General features: G+C 41.4%; 1 protein-coding gene across 1 annotated transcript in view; it reads right to left on the bottom strand.

Annotated features, from left to right (window-relative positions):
• The window catches only part of ST14 (ST14 transmembrane serine protease matriptase), a 35397-nt gene extending 26380 nt beyond the window's left edge, over positions 1 to 9017 (bottom strand). The window contains exon 1 of the mRNA XM_063437219.1: positions 8664 to 9017. Coding sequence (XP_063293289.1) covers positions 8664 to 8708 — 45 coding nt within the window. The 5' untranslated portion in view covers positions 8709 to 9017. The remainder of the gene's footprint in view (positions 1 to 8663) is intronic.
• Between the last annotated feature and the right edge of the window lie 10433 nt (positions 9018 to 19450).

Genomic DNA, 19450 nt, shown 5'->3' with positions numbered 1-19450 from the left:
GCTCAATTAAGTGGTCTGGGTGCCAGGTCCATCTAGGATTAACCCTTTCTGCTTTAAACATAGCAGTTTCAGAGAAACTGCTATGTTTGCTTTAGGGTTAATCCGGCCTCTAGGGGCTGTCTCATTGACAGCCGCTAGAGGCGCTTCCGCGCATCTCACTGTGATTTTCACAGTGAGAAGACGCCAGCGTCCATAGGAAAGCATTGAGAATTCTTTCCTATGGATTGGCTGAATGCGCGCGCGGCTCTTGCCGAGCATGCACATTCAGCCGATGACGTCCAAAGGAGGAGGAGAGTCCCCAGCGCTGAGGGAGCACGGCGCTGGAGAAAGGTAAGTGTTTAACCCCTTCCTCCAACTTCAGCCCGGCAGGAGGGGGGCCAAGAGGGTGGGTGCACCCTCAGGGCACTATAGTGCCAGGAAAATTAGTTTGTTTTTCTGGCACTATAGTGGTCCTTTAAGGTAACGGATTAAATGAGTAGTCTGTATATCAATAGGAAAACATTGGAATGCTCATTAATGTAAATGTCAAATGAAACCTCACATAGCTTGGACTGAAATAATTAGCGCTGATTTTAAGCAGAAGAATACAATCTATGCAGAGATTCATTTTGTGAGGCGCTAACCTTGCGATGTTCTGTATTGATGTATTGTTCGTGTGAAATGAAGGGTGATCATAGATAAGTTGCTTTCAGTGGCGTTAACATGGATTTAAATGGGCACGCCACTGCCCAAATACAAAATAAATAAAAATCACTGTTTAGTTTATATACCCCAAAGGAAAACTTGCACGCATTTAATTAAATATTTTTTAATTGGAGTTATATCTAAAACCAGCTTGCAAAATTTGCAGATCTCTTATCAGCAGCCTTTGCAATCCCTCCCCTTCTAACCCCGCCCAGACTTTCTGTGGCTGTCCAATCACAGACTTCCCAATGCAGCTCAATGAGAAGTCTTTGCAAGGCAGGTGCTCTGGGCAATTGCTGCCTCTTGAGTTTATCTCCACTGAGCTAAACAAACCAGGAAGTAACAGAACCTGTTGACTAAAGGGTTGTAACCAGCTTAATTTAAAAAAAAGAAGAAAAAAAAGGGTCAATTTCTATCAAAATCTGCACGTTTTTTTCAAGATGGGAAAAAAAAATGAGGACACGCTCTTAACACACGCTTTTCAGTAAGATAAAGTGCCCCTTTAAGTGGCTCTGCATTCAATAGGCCATATTAAAATGCAATGTTATGGTGTATAAACTTGTCATATTTGAAGTCTTTTTTTATTTAATTTTTTTACTGCGTTGCCCGGAAAATGTAAACATGTTATTGTCATGTATGTTTTATACTGTAACTCCTTGTGTGTATACCCTTTTAAGGCTACCATATTCTTACCATTTAAAATGAAAAAAGTAGGACATTCATGTGACAAATGGGAAGCACAGATAGTAAACAAAGTTAAAACCAGCAATTTTTGTGTATAGGCTTGCTATCCAGGGTTACCCAACACAGTCCCATTTTGTAAATTCATTTCACTTAACCACTAAGTGTATAAAAAGTGTAACTATGCAGATCCTTTTTGACCGGATGTAAATTTGCATTGAAGCTGACGCAATGATTGTGTTACATGTGGGTTTGGTTTTTGTCAATAGCTGGATGGAATGTATATGAATGCAGTTTTCTAGACAACCCGCACATTATAAAAATGTCTGGATACGGACATTTACCAAATACCGCTATAAACCTATAGGGAAATAATGGGGTAAATGTAAGCAACAAATCAGATATTTATTCTTATATTTTTTCCTCCCTTTGTTTGTGAGTCTCTCAGCTTATCTGAAAGAATATTAAGCAGAAATGGGTGCATTTTTTAATGGTATTTCTACTGTCATCTTACGAATAGTCGTTTCTATAAAAAGAAAAGTATTAACTTGCAAACCTAGTTGTATGTTTACCCTGTCAGCCTCTGCGTAGAATGGAAGGAGTGGAATGTGATCTGACATGTTCAAGGTGTGACTTCATCAAAGAATGCACACAAGGTATCGGGCAATTATACAGCGAGAGCTTGCTCACCTTTCATGATCCGATACCATTTTATATCCTCAGTTCACTGTCTGTATTCATATATAGCCCCTACCAGCGGCACTAGATGTTTTTTTTCCAGAATCGTAACATTCATAACCAGGATTAAAGTCTGTGTGTGTGCGAGAGTCTGTGTGTGTGCGAGAGTCTGTGTGTGTGCGAGAGTCTGTGTGTGTGCGAGAGTCTGTGTGTATGCGAGAGTCTGTGTGTGTTTTCTTAATTGCCCAGAGGGCTGGCGATATTTAAATGCCTTTTTGACACTTAGCTTTTAACAGGGGGCACAAGGCTCAGGTTCTGCATTTGTTTTAGTGCAGAGACTAGAGCACTACAGGATACCTCGCCTTGTACAATCTTACTGCAGGTAAGTAGGGCTTCATAACCCCGGAATACTGAGGGAGAGGTACCCTGGTTATTGGCTGTATATACGGTGTGTCTGTGCGGATATATCCAATAAGCAGACGGTCTGCCCGTGTACAGCTTTCCTCTGGGATCCTTCTGACCGTTACATCACATTAAAGGGACACTATAGTCACCAGAACTACAGCTTATTGTATTTGTTCTGGCAAGTTTAATCATTCCCTGCAGGCATTTTAATGTAAACACTGTTTGTTTCTGAGAAAATGCAGTGTTTACATTACAGCCTAGGAGTACCTCCACTGGTCACTCCGCATATGGCTACTAGAGGTGCTTCCTGGGGCAGTGCTGCACACTGTGACTGACATTCACTGTCTCCACCCTCTGCATGGAGACACTGAACTTTCCTCATAGAGATGCATTGATTCAATTCAACTACATGAGGAAATGCTGATTGGCCAGGGTGGTGTTTGGCTCCACCCCCGGCACACCTCCATGGCTGAGAACATCAGAATTGACAATCTCAGCCAACCCAATGCTTTCCTGAGGGAATGACAGGGGGCTAGATAGTGTTGTTAACACTATTGGGTAAGGAATACAGGTTTGTGACCCTAGAGTGTTCCTTTAATACATTCTCCTGGTTCATTGGAGTGTCTGGTGTCTACCTCACCACAACAACGCACAGACACCTACTCACATCACTGTCAGCCACTTCATATTTTGCCCTCGCATGCACAGTAAGTAAGTTGCAATCCATCAAATCAATAAAGCAGACTAATGGTTAAAACCAATGCAGCAAGGGGGGGGGGGGGGAGTAGCTAGCGCTTCTAAAAAGATGTTGCAGTTACTCAGAGAACTGGCATTCTAAGCAAATTACTGACTAGAAACAGCACTTAAGGAAAATGTGTATTATTTTAGAAAACCATGGGGTGACGATCGAGGACAGCGAAAAGTAACACTTACACTAAATCCCCCAATATCAAGAAATGCAGAACATTACACTCACAATTCCCACCAAAATTCCAAATTTAATGAATAAACCTCAATGCATTGTTGGCCTTCACAAAAATAAGTAGCTTTGCCCCGCAAGGTGCTGAAAATATAGAATGTCTTGTTATTGTGCCGTTAGTGTGTTTTACTCAATGAACAAAAACGTTATGATATAATCCGCTCCTAGTACAAGTAATAAAAGCAAAGTAAAATATTAGGAACATTCCACCAGTTGCCACGGTAACTACTTTCCTCTTAGAATGTTGCCCCAGATTCTAACCATTCTAGATACAACTCTGGAAATGTTTCTCCACTTTGATGCAGGTTGGCAACATTACAGCAAAAACATCCTCAGCATTTAAACTACGAACGGTAGCGGGATTCACAGATCGGATTAAAATCTGTGTCTGTTATCCATGCAGGATTCAGGGATAAAGACTGGGACAGTTTTATATACCATATATTAACAATTTCACATCAGTGAACCAAGCAAAAGATTTTCCCACTTGTACCTTGTTCATTGGTAATTGACAAATACAAGTATCATGCCAATAAGGTATTAATAAACTATACACCCAGCCCCCTTTAGCAGCTCAAGGACCTGTGCCATTCCATTATATCTTCCGCCAAGTTTAATAATAAATTTTAAAAAAAAGAAATTATATATATATATATATATATATATATACATACACACACACACACACACACACACACACACACATATACATACATACACCACAATAACAAATTATTATTGGTCATTTGTGATTCTGCATATTATTCACTTTTTTTTTTATAATCCAATACCGGGTTTCAGAGTTTGTAAAAGTGTTAATAATGGTTCCCAACCAGATTGTGCTGTTACCAAGGTGATATCACTCCGTACTGAATTCACCTAAATTCCAAACCATCGCCTGTAATATTTTACTGACACATATATAGTAGAGCGAATGATTAATTGTGACCTCATTACCCCGATGCCTTCGCATGGCCTTAATAACCGCCTATGACTTAACAGGAAACATCTGAACTGCTGCCAAATGACTCAATTACCCATAAACAGAGTCATAAACTCCCCGGACCAGATCTGTGGCTTAAACATAGAGCCAATAGGCTGAGTTATTCAGTAAACCAGAATTTACCAGAGGGCTGAAGATTTTAGGCAAAAACAGCCGATAGGGACAATTCTTTAAATTACATGACTAAAAAAAAATTAAAAATCTGTTACACGTCCAAAAATGGATTTCTTTGTAGGATGGGAAGAGACAGAGCTCAAGGGCACTTTCTGATAATTTGTGACGTGTGCTAGTAGTTTCATTCATTGTATCTCAGTAAATAAAATGTGTTCACCCCAAACTATCAATGCAGCATCTCTACAAAACTCCCATAGAAAACCTGTCTGAGAATCAGACATTTCCAGATAAAGTGGAATTGGTGGTAAAGTGGGAGGAGTATCCCCCAATATCATAAGAAATTGTATTGAAAAATGAGAATAGTTGAATGCATTTTTGCCCTTAAGGTTCCTGAAGGATTTCAGATGATTTCGGAAATGGGTTCTAGAACACATTCGGTAACCTTTGGCACTGCAGATGCTTTTGCTAGTATTATGGGACATGTGGTCCATAACACCTGGAGTGCCAAAGGTTGCCTACCCCCGGTCTAGACGTAGTATACTGGAAGCGCCATCTGTTTGACAACAACAAGGTTATTTACCAAAGTGGGAACTCAAAGTGTATTTCAAAGAAGTTACCAAACAACTCAGACGACTTACAGTTTTTTTTTACCGTTTAGTTATTATGTCCATACATTATTAACTCACTTTGAATTCTCACTTTGGTGAATAACCGTGCAAACCTATAAAACAGGGCATCTTTCCTCCTTTACGTTTGTTATAAATGTGGCCAACACAACGATTTATTCACTAAACATTAGATTGGAGAGAATAGAATGTGGAATTCCAAAACAAAGGCTGAAACGGCTGATTTGCAAAAATGTTCCAATTCGGCAATGGTCACAGACTATTTTAGGCTAAATTTTACAGTTTGGTTCAGATCTCACAATTCAGTGTTCAGGGAATAAACCGTGTTTGCAGTTTAGACACAGTTTGTAGTTTGCAATTAAATGCACAAAATGTATCATGTTTTTGTCAAAACTTCCCTTTAGCATTGATTGAAAGGATAAATAGCTTGCAGGAGGTTTGCTGTCTAATTTGCTGAATATTTACGACATATTTAAACTATGAGTGTTAACGTCCAAAACAGAAAACATTCAAGTCAACGAAAACATGAACCAAAAAACAACAACAACAAAAAAATCTAGTATTTTCTGTCTCAAAACCGTAATATAGTCTAATAAGCAGCATGATTTAATAGATTTTGAAGAGAAGGCAACTGACTACATGTAGAACATTTAATCTCTTCCAAATTCATTAAAAAAAAACAAAAAAGCAAACCACGGACTCTGTATTGGCTGATACGTCTCCGACAACCGCGCTTGTTCAGTAGCATCATTGAAGAATGACATTAAGTCAATCTAGGCACCATAACCACTACAGCGCTGACAGTTCCTACTTGCGCATTACTGATATCAATGCCTCCTCTGTTTAGACTGAAATCATTGGATGAAGAAATCAGCGGACGGTCTCAGCCAGTGAGTTTTGTCTAAATAGTGACAACATATTATAGATTATATTATTACATATTGCGGAAGAAGATCTTCTGCTTTGGATATAACATAATAGGGGGGCCTGGATGGTGGCATCAGTCAAACTGTTTGATAAAAGGTTTGAGTACTTACCATGAGATGGCACCAGGGATATCCTGACACCATAGCCATTACAGAGTGCTGCAGTGGCTGTAAAGCGCTGCTGAGCATGTTATTATTAATTATTATTATTATTATTAAGGCAGAAAATACAAGAGAATCAATTTCATCTGTAAAATTACTTTTTGCAATAACAGCAGGACTTAGAGCGCAGAGAACAGATATAGACTCCGTATGCTGCCCTTCAGTAATCTCCACTATGGGCTCAGATGAGTGTTAGCTCATATGCGCCATTACAGAAGGGAACCTCTCCTAACAGCATATCAGACTCATCTCCCCCTCAACGGAAACTCAGAGCTGACATGCGGGCAGACCCCTAAATAGGAAAAACCACAATGGCAATATGTATGGCTAGCTGACCCAGCAAGTGCTAGGGGCACCGTGCCAGAGAGACGCATACATCAGGCATTTCATGTCATAACTACGTCAAAGAGCATAGTGTGATGGAACGTGATGTCCTCTAGAATGTAAGCTCATCGAGCAGGGCCCTCAACCCCCTCTGTTCCTGTACGTCCAGGGGTCTGATCTCAATTATGTGTCTGTTAGTCCACCCATTGTACAGCGCTACGGAATTTGTTGGCGCTATATAAATAATAATAACAAAGTCTATCAGACAGTGTCAGAGAGAAACTTCGGCAAGAACAATTTCTTATCTCACACTGTAGGAGTCAAATAACCAGCAAATGTATACATCAAAGGACATCCTGTTTGTAGTATTTTGACACTGGCCTAGAGATAGTAATGCATTTTATACAGGGAAACTTGGCACGGTAACAACCGTCAATAACATTTATTTGGGCATACAACCTCCCCCCCCATCCAGTATAGCAATTTGATCTATACATAGGCTAGTACTTTGCATTGCTCAGAGTCCAGTGATTGTTTCACTTTAACCCTATATTAAATGGCAAGTAAAAAATAAAAATGAGTCAATAAATTCCGTTAACCCATTTCCTGCCGTTAAACGTAGATTGCAAAACACATGAAAACCCAAGAAGACAATAATTAAAACAAGACACTGCTGATTAACTCCATACGGTTTCTATGTCCTGTATAGCGTAACTCAGTGTTTTACAAAGTACATCAACAATCAGCCTGACAGCTCAGGAACAATGCAGAGGTTAAATATTTTATATGTTGGTGGCTGGTCACATCTCACACTAGGGGCATGCAGTGCAGATACTCCATACTAATCTAGTAAGAAGCAGATTGCTGGAAGAAGCTAAACTTTGGCCTCAAACCGGATTCTGTGGGGTTTATTCTACAGGAAAACATTATTCGGTTACACAATAGCCATATCTATACAAGCAGCACATGTGAATTTACACAACAATACACAGGATTAGTGTAATCACCCCAGGGGTTAACTAGCCATATCAAGCTGTATTGGTTATGGAGTATCAGCTCTGATAGATAATAACATTAACCCTGTCCTGACCAGAGGCTGCTTTTACCCAAAGGCCAGCTTGTTGGATTGTTACAGGTTTCAAACAATTCTAGTCAACAAAGGATCTAATGGATAATAAACCAGATTAAGAGCACAGAACTGGTGACAGGTAACCCAGTAATAACACAGGTAAACAATATAATATACAGCTCACACCTGCTGACAGACAGACAGACCCCCCAATCCCACATACAGGTAACCCAGTAATAACACAGTGTAATATACAGCTCACACCTGCTGACAGACAGACAGATCCCCAATCCCCCATACAGGTAACCCAGTAATAACACAGTGTAATATACAGCTCACACCTGCTGACAGACAGACAGATCCCCAATCCCCCATACAGGTAACCCAGTAATAACACAGTGTAATATACAGCTCACACCTGCTGACAGACAGACAGATCCCCAATCCCCCATACAGGTAACCCAGTAATAACACAGTGTAATATACAGCTCACACCTGCTGACAGACAGACAGATCCCCAATCCCACATACAGGTAACCCAGTAATAACACAGTGTAATATACAGCTCACACCTGCTGACAGACAGACAGATCCCCAATCCCCCATACAGGTAACCCAGTAATAACACAGTGTAATATACAGCTCACACCTGCTGACAGACAGACAGATCCCCAATCCCACATACAGGTAACCCAGTAATAACACAGTGTAATATACAGCTCACACCTGCTGACAGACAGACAGATCCCCAATCCCCCATACAGGTAACCCAGTAATAACACAGTGTAATATACAGCTCACACCTGCTGATAGACAGACAGATCCCCAATCCCACATACAGGTAACCCAGTAATAACACAGTGTAATATACAGCTCACACCTGCTGATAGACAGACAGATCCCCAATCCCCCATACAGGTAACCCAGTAATAACACAGTGTAATATACAGCTCACACCTGCTGATAGACAGACAGATCCCCAATCCCACATACAGGTAGGTTAGAGACTTACCTGGGGTCTGTGACTGTATCTGGGGTTAGAATCCATGTCCTTCATGTTCCCCTGAGCCTGGGTTTTGTATAAAGCTCACTGACTCCCTATTAGAGACTGACTGCCACTTCCTGTCTCAGCAGCCTGACTCTGGATGAGTTTCACTTGAAACCAGTGAGTCACTCCCACTCCATACAGTGCAGCCCCCTGAGGCTCACACTGAGGGTCTCTGGGACTCAGACTGTGTGTGGGGAATTCTGCTAGTTTGCGATATTTTCTGTGTCTCCTCACCCTGTCAGCTCTCTCTGTGTGTCTCTATCCTGAGTGTGAGTTTCAAGGTGTGTCCTGGCCTCTTCCCACGAGATCTGCAGAGTCCCTCCCCCTCTGCTTACCTACAGACAGGTGAGGCCAGGGGAGGAGGGGGGTCACATTGAAACTGGATTCCCCTCCTCCCATTACCAGTCCCTGCCCACATGTGGCTCAGGCATGTTACCAAAATAGCTTAAAGCAGAAAATGGAAGGAAATTAACTGACATGAGAAGTGAATAGTGTCTGCCAAGCCGTGCCAACCACACCAAGCCCCATTCTCAAATAAAACACTGATATCAGGGGAAGGGCCTGGTCACAGCTTTATTAACCATTTATATTAAACAACTATTAACGTCCAGAGCCGGCTGAACAGGCCGGACCCAGGCAGGTATTATTCACCTGCTCGATTACCGAATCCCGATTCGCAATGGTCGTCCCCGAGCGAAACCTTTAATCGAGGCGCTGGCCAGGGAACATTCCGCTGCTGTGACATTAACTGCAAAACAACCACAAACACCACGACCAGAGAAATGAAAGGAGGGCAGCGATATGCTGCAACAATTTATACAATTTCTAAAACATCCAAATACCTATAACCGCCTTGTACAACCGTCCGTGGCCCGTATCACCTAAACGGTGCACTGCGCTTCCTTTTATTGCACTGTGTATGTAGGGGAGTGGGAACCCAGACTTTGTAAGCGAATTCTAGTAAACAAAAACAAACACCTTGTTATATTTGTACTATATATCTATATATATATTACATTTAATGTGCACATGTGTATGAATGACATTCTAATCTACAGTGAATTTTATCACATTTTGATGTGTTATGTGGAATATGAATATATAATATGTGTATTGCATGTTTAGTGTGTGACATATAATGTTTCTCCATGTGATGAATGTATGTGTGTGTCATGCAATGTATGTCTATATAGTGTGTGTGTGTCATGCAATGTATATCTATGTTGTGTGTGTGTGTGTGTGTATGTGTATGTGCGTGTCATGCAATGTATATCTATATTGTGTGTGTGTATGTGCGTGTCATGCAATGTATGTCTATATGGTGTGTGTGTATGTGCGTGTAATGCAATGTATGTCTATATGTAGTGTGTGTATGTGCGTGTAATGCAATGTATGTCTATATGGTGTGTGTATGTGTGTGTCATGCAATGTATGTCTATATGGTGTGTGTGTGTGTGTCATGCAATGTATGTCTATATGGTGTGTGTGTGTATGTGCGTATCATGCAATGTATGTCTATATGGTGCATGTGTTTTGCACTGTATGTCTATGTGACGTGTGCAGTGCTAATACAGACAGACATTTTTGACTTGGGATGGGGGAGATGGATTAAAGGGACACTATAGTCACCAGAACAACTACAGCCTATTGTATAGCATACAGCTTATTATATTTGTTCTGGTGAGTGGAATCATTCTCTTCAAGCTTTTTGCTGTAAACACTGTGTTTTCGTTGCTCGTTCCTGTTCCCGACCACCACCTATATGAACGATGTTCGGGAGATATAAAGTACCATACAGGGGGAACATTTGTATCGTGAAAGCAAGAGGTTCCCTTCTATGGTTTTCGTACAGGAACCTCACGAACAGAGACCGACCAGGGCACCTATTCTCCTGGAACTATTTTTGGGCTACCACCTCGTGTCTGGCTGGTCAAATCTTCCACACAATGCCGTTCCCGTTCTACAGAACCAATCAGAGTGATTCTTCAATGTTGGTATAGTGCAAAGTATAGTGCAGGGCCCATAGTCCTGAGGCAGGAGGCTGGCAAGCAGGCCCCTCCAAGAGCCCGTGACGAGGTTCAGTTTGTCATAGTATTCTTGCTGGTATAATATTTTATATTAATAATAATACCCATTTACCCCAGTGTATAATTCACTAAAAGACTACCTATTCACCCGAGTACCATTCACTAAAAAGCTACCTATTCATCCGAGTACCATTCACTAAAACGCTACCTATTCATCCGAGTACCATTCACTAAAAAACTACCTGTTCACCCCAGTGTACCATTCACTAAAACATTACCTATTCACCTGAGTACCATTCACTAATGGTACATTGGGGTGAATTCACTAAACCACTACCTATTCACCCCAGTGTACCATTCACTAAAACACTACCTATTCACCCCAGTGTACCCTTCACTAAAGCACTACCTATTCACCCCAGTGTACCCTTCACTAAAACACTACCAATTCACCCCAATGTGCCATTCACTAAAAAACTACCTGTTCACCCCAGTGTACCATTCACTAAAACACTACCTATTCACCCCAGTGTACCCTTCACTAAAACACTACCTATTCACCCCAATGTACCATTTTTTTAAAACACTACCTATTCACCCCAATGTACCATTCACAAAAACACTACCTATTCACCTCAGTGTACCATGCACTAAAACACTACCTATCACACCCAAGTGCATCATTCACTAGAACACTACCTATTCACTCCAGTGTACCCTTCACTAAAATACTATTCACCCCAGTGTACCCTTCACTAAAACACTACCTATTCACTCCAATGTACCATTCACTAAAACACTACCTATTCACCTGAGTACCATTTACTAAAACACTACCTATTACACCCCAGTGTATCATTCACTAAAACACTACCTATTCACCCGAATGTGCCATTCACTAAAACACTACCTATTCACCTCAATGTGCCATTCACTAAAACACTACCTATTCACCTCAATGTGCCATTCACTAAAACACTACCTATTCACCCGTGTACCATTTACTAAAACACTACCTATTCGCCAGAGTACCATTTACTAAAACACTACCTATTCACCCCAGTGTACAACTAAAACTACCTATTCACCCGAGTACCGTTCGCTAAAACACTACCTATTCACCCGGGTACCATTTACTAAAACACTACCTATTCACCCGAGTACCATTCACTAAAACACTACCGATTCACCCGAGTACCATTTACTAAAACACTACCTATTCACCCCAATGTACCATTCACTAAAACACTACCCATTTACCCCAGTGTACCATTCACTAAAAGACTACCTATCCTATCCCAGTGTACCATTCACTAAAACACTATTCACCCAATTTTACCATTCCCTGAAACACTATTCACCCAGTGTACCATTCACTAACCCACTATCTATTCCATCCCAGTGTACCATTCACTAACCCACTACCTATCTCATTCCAGTGTACCATTCACTAACCCACTACCTATTCCACCCAAGTGTACCATTCACTAAACCACTACCTATCTCATTCCAATGTATCGTTCACTAACCCACTGCCTTCCCTTATAGTGCATCATTCAATAAATCACTGCCTATCCCACCCAGCATGCCTTTCACTCAGCCACTGCCAATCCCACCCCCAGTTTACCATACACTCAACCTCTAGCTATAAAAGTTTAACCCGTCTATCCATCACCATAACCACTACCTGTATCACACCTGATAATGAGCTGTCGATGAATGTGTCATTACCTACATCTACATCTAAGGAGACTGAATAAGTCATGTAAATAATCCCAGAGCCGACAGGAGTGTGTTTTGTATGCATTCAGACAAACTCCGTTTGTGTAAATAAATATATATTGTCTTTTTAAACGTTCATTGCCGGGCACAGTAAAGCCAATAGGTAATGTGTGTCTATTGTGAGGAATAAAGTGAATTTAGAATTTTAGGCCTAAATAGCAAATCTGTCTCCATGTTCGCTTGTAGCGTAGCCAGGCCAGCTTCCTCTCTGCTAACAGGGATTGGAGCGCTTCAGACCCTGTTGCAGAAGGTCTCTGAGGACCTCTTCCTCCGAACCAGGCTGCAGCTCTCTCCTTCCAGGCAACTACCTGCCCCTCTGCCTCTTCTGTTCCTCTCCCAGACAGGTATCTGCCTACATTACCTCAGACCTAGCTCTTTCTTAATAAATCCAGGGATCAAGGACACCAACCAAAAGGTCAGAGAGCTCTGTTACTGGGATCCCCAAACAAACCCCACACGACACATAGCTCCCTATGAAACAAACATAATGTTTTACTTTCACTGCCCCTCCTATAGGACTAGCCCCTATCCGCTTTATGTTAAGCTTATGGCGACACATACAATACATATACCAAAATCATATGGGGAACACACAGGCACTGATAATACAATAACAGATTTAAAAAATGGTGGGGAAGACAAAAACTAACAAGAAACCCTTTCTCTGTCTGCATAAACCGTAATATTCAAATATACCTGAATATGCTAATTATCTAGCCTTGCCATTCAGGTAGTGCACATAATTGTATTAACCAAGAGGTGGTGCTGCTAAGGCTTGCAATATCTTTCACAACCAACAGATGGCGATGCACAGCTAAATCCACCTTGTTGGTACAGAATGCTAGCAAGACATGTAACAATTACCACACCCTGCATCTATAATAGACACAGAGTGACTTGGAGTCATCCGGGGGCCTACATGACGTTTCCATCTTATGCTCCTGTTGATGGGTCTACAGTCACAGCTATGTATTCAGTCTGATTATTGTAGCCAAAAAGTTAAATTCACTTTGAATTTGTGACAGTTCACATTTTAGTGAATAATCCTGAGTTAATAGCATGGTGTAGGCGGTATGATACACAGGACAGCCGCTGTCACTTAATACAACTAATTGTGAGAGCCCAATATCCAATAATAATTAGGTTTAATAAATTAACCCCTTGAGGAAGCGGTCCTAAACGCCGGTGGGCAGCATAGCACGTCTTAGACATCCTTCCTACTCACTTGTCTGCCGGCAGTCTCCCAACGCTAAAATAAAGTTTATAAAACGTTTTAAAACAAAAAGAAAAAATCATTTTGAATACAATGGGTTGTATACTTTTGCAAATGATGTGCCATGATGGAGGTAATTCTCATTCCTGGGCGACCAGATGGTCTCAAAGGCAACTAATCTGGCAAACTGCAATGGGCAAGCCCAACATTGATTCTGTAACTTTCTAAAACACCATCAAATCTGTACATTGGGGGCTACGGGTATACTCAAGAGACATCGCTGAATACAAATATGTGTATTTTATTGCAGTAAAAGCAAATAGTATTATGACATTCACAGTTAAAGTGCCATGCAGAACTAAGACATTTTTTTAATTTATTTTTTTATTCCTCACGTTTTGTAGATTTTATTCATATAAAATTAGGTTTCATACATGAATATTTGATGTGAAATGAAAATTCTGTTTCTCCTGAACAAAATGATACACTGCTCAAAAAAAATAAAGGGAACACTTAAACAACACAATGTAACTCCAAGTCAATCACACTTCTGTGAAATCAAACTGTCCACTTAGGAAGCAACACTGAGTGACAATCAATTTCACATGCTGTTGTGCAAATGGGATAGACAACAGTTGGAAATTATAGGCAATTAGCAAGGCACCCCCATAAAGGAGTGGTTCTGCAGGTGGTGACCACAGACCACTTCTCAGTTCCTATGCTTCCTGGCTGAGGTTTTGGTCACTTTTGAATGCTGGCGGTGCTTTCACTCTAGTGGTAGCATGAGACAGAGTCTGCAACCCACACAAGTGGCTCAGGTATTGCAGCTCATCCAGGATGGCACATCAATGCGAGCTGTGGCAAGGTGGTTTGCTGTGTCTGTCAGTGTAGTGTCCAGAGCATGGAGGCGTTACCAGGACAGGCCAGTACATCAGGAGACGTGGAGGAGGCCGTAGGAGGGCAACAACCAAGCAGCCGGACCGCTACCTCCGCCTTTGTGCAAGGAGGAACAGGAGGAGCCCTGCAAAATGACCTCCAGCAGGCCACAAATGTGCATGTGTATGCTCAAACGTATGTCAGAAACAGACTCCATGAGGGTGGTATGAGGGCCCGACGTCCACAGGACGTTTGGCATTTGCCAGAGAACACCAAGATTAGGAAGTTTGCCACTGGTGCCCTGTGCTCTTCACAGATGAAAGCAGGTTCACACTGAGCACGTGAGAGAGTCTGGAGACGCGGTGGAGAACGTTCTGCTGCCTGCAACATCCTCCAGCATGACCGGTTTGGCAGTGGGTCAGTAATGGTGTGAGGTGGCATTTCTTTGGGGGGCCGCACATCCCTCCATGTGCTCGCCAGAGGTAGCCTGACTGCCATTAGGTACCGAGATGAGATCCTCAGACCCCTTGTGAGACCATATGCTGGTGCGGTTGGCCCTGGGTTCCTCCTAATGCAAGACAATGCTAGACCTCATGTGGCTGGAGTGTGTCAGCAGTTCCTGCAAGACGAAGGCATTGATGCTATGGACTGGCCCACCCGTTCCCCAGACCTGAATCCAATTGAGCACAGCATGTCTTGCTACATCCACAGACTGTCCAGGAGTTGGCAGATGCTTCAGTCCAGGTCTGGGAGGAGATCCCTCAGGAGACCATCCGCCACATCATCAGGAGCATGCACAGGCGTTGTAGGGAGGTCATACAGGCACGTGGAGGCCACAAACACTACTGAGCCTCATTTTGACTTGTTTTAAGGACATTATATCAAAGTTGGATCAGCCTGTAGTGTGTTTTTCCACTTTCATTTTGAGTGTGACTCCAAATCCAGACCTCCATGGGCTGAAAATTTTGATTTCCATTTTTTTATTTTTGTGTGATTTTGTTGTCAGCACATTCAACTATGTAAAGAACAAAGTATTTCAGAAGGATATTTAATTCATGCAGATCTAGGATGTTATTTTTGTGTTCCCTTTATTTTTTTGAGCAGTGTATATAAGTGTGGGTGCACTTAATGTGAAAAGGGTGGATTATGGTGGTTGAAGAGACATATAATCAAATTAAAGAATTTGTTTTGATCACAACTTGTGCAATTGTGGTTGAAAGCAAGAAGAAAAGGAACACTGCCTAAAAGAGATATATAGATATATATATATATATATATATATAAGTAAACTTTCAATAGTGAACGAAATACAGAGTGATTATTTTGCACATTTACTCTTAATACGTCTAGGTATGTGCATACAAAGGCATCAAGAGATACTATGCAGAAATGTAAGATTTAAAAGAGACAAACACTTAAATAGCGAAGATGTTGTTTGAAGATTATCTGCTATGTCTGCTGTGACAGTTTATCTACTGTTACAGTTTGTAAAGAGTACTCTGTTAAAATTAGTCAGGCTCTAAAAATAGATACTGTCTGTAGCTGCAGTTTATGCAGAATACTCTGTTACAATTATTGATAAATACAAGTTTGATACTGAAATCGTGTGACAACACAAAAGTATATGCTGTCTGATGTTACTATTAGATACAAGCTGTAGTCAAGGTATATCCTATTCCTGAGAAAGCACCTACTATGGTTAGTTAGTTAGTTAAATATAACCCCAGTATCGGTATAGAGAGAAAACAGATGGAAAAATTATTACTGTGCCTTCAAAGGCACCTACCAGGTAGGAGAGCTAACTACAGGTAATAAAGAGAGGAAAGGAAAAGGGGAGAGAGAAGATATCCTCACAGTGTAACTGTGCCTTCAAGGGCACCTCTCTTGTAATAAAACAGACTAGCTAGCGTCTAAGTAACTGTAGTCTTGATAAATGTAATGTGTTGTTTGATACACATTAACTGGTGTCAGTGCACTGAGAGCGCTGAAAGCGTTAAAGCCACAAACGATGTATGCGGCTAAATCCTTAATTCCCCTCCCGACGTACCCAAAACCTATATGGCTATTAGTTGCAATAGGGATATCCAGAGGTGATCACTGCAAGTGCAGAGGGTGTAGTACTAGGAGGGATCAGAAAAACCCAGACGCGCGTTTCGCCGGTAAGGCGGCTTTTCAAGGGGAACCTGATCGTGGCAGATTAGGCTTTTAAATAAGGCGCCCATTTACAGTATATACAGCTTAATGTATAATATATAGCGTAATGTACAGTATATACAGCTTAATGTAGAATATATAGCGTAATGTACAGTATATACAGCTTAATGTATAATATATAGCGTAATGTACAGTATATACAGCTTAATGTATAATACAGTTTAATGTATATTATACAGCTTAATGTAGGTATTCTGGTGAGTATAATAGCTCCCTTCAGGCATTTTCATGTAAACACTGCCTTTTCAGGGACACCTCCAGTGGCCACTGGAGGGGATTCCTGACTAAGGGCTGCGCAGTAAGCAGCCCTGCCATTCAGCATCCCCACGCTCTGCATGGAGACAATGAATTTTCCTCATAGACATGCATTGACTCAATGCATCTCTATGAGGAGGTCCGACTGGCCAAAACGGCATTTGGCCCCATGCCAATCCAATGATTTCCCTATTTTTCCTATGGGAATGCATTGGCCATATTGATGGTGTCACAAATGGGGCAGAGCCAATGTGAGTTTTAAACTTTTATAGGTGGGCTAAGAGGGGAGGAGGGGGGGGGGGGGGGGGGTGTAAGCCACCTAAATGGTGGCTTTAGCACTATAGTGTCAGAAATACATGTTTGTGCTCCTGTCCCTATAGTGATCCTTTAAATCACTATTTATACAGCTCTGGTCACACCTCCTTGCTTGTGACGGACAGCCTTTCTAAACACTTCCTGTATAGAGTCATCTAATGTTTACACTTCCTTTATCATCCATATGAATTGCCCATTCTGTATTAACTCAATGTTTTCGTTACTGTGGTTCCTCCCTCCCCATGATCTACTTCCAGGTGTTGCTCTCCGCCCATTTGTCACCTGACCATGTTGTGATGAAGCATTGGAAGGGACATGGCTTGCCCAGGATAGCCATCGGTGTTAAATGTCCACATGCCACCTAAAAATCCTATCACTGGTGGAGCCGGAACAAAGCATGTGATAGCGCAATCCTCGCGGATCATCAGTCATTAAAGGGTTAACTGATTCTTTATTCTATGAAGAATTAGGGGTGGTGAGCCAAAGGGGATTTGCAGAATTCCCCCCAAAAATTACACACACCAGCTCTCCACACCTTTTACAAACACTACCTGAGCAGCACGCCCACTGCAGCTCCCCACACCTCCTATAAACCACACTACCTGAGCAGAATGTATAGGTCTATGGCTCAATGCATATCCTACATTACGGAACACGGTCCCAGAGACTGTCTATATAAACGCAGTGAATACACTGCCATATAAAGAGGTTTAATGTTTTTCTGATGTAGAAATACCGGTATAAATCTCTACATATAATGCTGCTCCTACCTCACTAACACACAGTATGTCCCATCCTGACCCCTACACGTTGCCGAAGACCTGCATCTATATTCACTGTTAGCACTCGCACCTAATGGCCACCTTTAAGACTTCTCTAGGGTTTTACCAATTCTACGGAACTCCCTTCCCTGCTCCGTTAGACCCTCTCCAGTCTTCCTTAAAAAAAAAAAAAAAATTAAATTGATCTCACTTATTCAGGATAGCATATAAATTAAACTGTTCATAGCTTTCTCCCCTTGCACCTTAGTAACCCACCCCGCTTTCGCACTTGCATCTGTCACTCAAAAAAAACTAAAGGATTTGGCGGCAACATATTTCTTTCAATTATAAGGGGGAAATGTAACACTGAATGAGAATTTCAAAAGGTTACAAAGACAATAGGTTGGTGGGGACCCTGCTCAAAAGCGCTTACAATCTAGAAATAGAAAGGTATAAATTCCTCTATCAACCTCTTACTTTACATGAAATACATCATACTCTTCCCTCTTGTGCCACTTTCCCCAACTCCCTCTAGATAGAATGTGAGCTTGTTTGAGAAGAGTCCTCACCCTCTGTTCCTGTGCGTCCAGCTTGTCTTGTTAGGAATGCTCGTCTGTTAGTCCACCTGTTGTACAGCTCTGCGGAATGTGTTGGCACCTTATAATAAATATAATTACTTGGTCGGTCTAATTGGTCAGTGGATAATTAGGACTTTGTGCATTCTATCCACAGGGACAGGTATTTAACCCCAGGGGAAAATGCAAAATACAAGGATCTCCTATTAGGACAAAACGGTGGGTAATCATGGACTGTGTTTCTATTCTGCTCAGACATTAAGTTGCCATCACCTGAATGGGTTATTTGTTCTAAGCTATTGAAGGACTCTAGTTCTCTAGAATTGTATACCAGCTCTTCACTTGAATCACATTTCTGAATAAAAGCATAATGAATTCATTATCCTTATTTGTGATTTAGGATTAGTGCCCTTAGGTGTGACACGCGTCAGGGACTGTTTTCCTTCCACCCTGTACTCGTCCTGCTCCTCTTCAGTTTTTTTTAATAATGGATTAAAGTAATATTTAAATGGGAATATCGGAATTAAGGAGTTTCCGATGTTCCTGCTAAGGGTGCTGGTTTGTTGATCTACCATTGTAGTGGATGAGAACACATTATACACAAATATTGACTGGCCTAGGTGAGTGGTTACTTCAAAGTAAAATTATATTGCACTAAAATAAAAACAATTTCTTATGCGATTAAAATACATATACACCCAAATAAAGTGGAAGAAAAGTTCAGAGACATGTC

This window comes from Pelobates fuscus, chromosome 11 (assembly GCF_036172605.1).
Source record: "Pelobates fuscus isolate aPelFus1 chromosome 11, aPelFus1.pri, whole genome shotgun sequence".
Lineage (NCBI taxonomy): Eukaryota > Metazoa > Chordata > Amphibia > Anura > Pelobatidae > Pelobates > Pelobates fuscus.
This window is presented reverse-complemented; position numbering and strand designations above follow the sequence as displayed.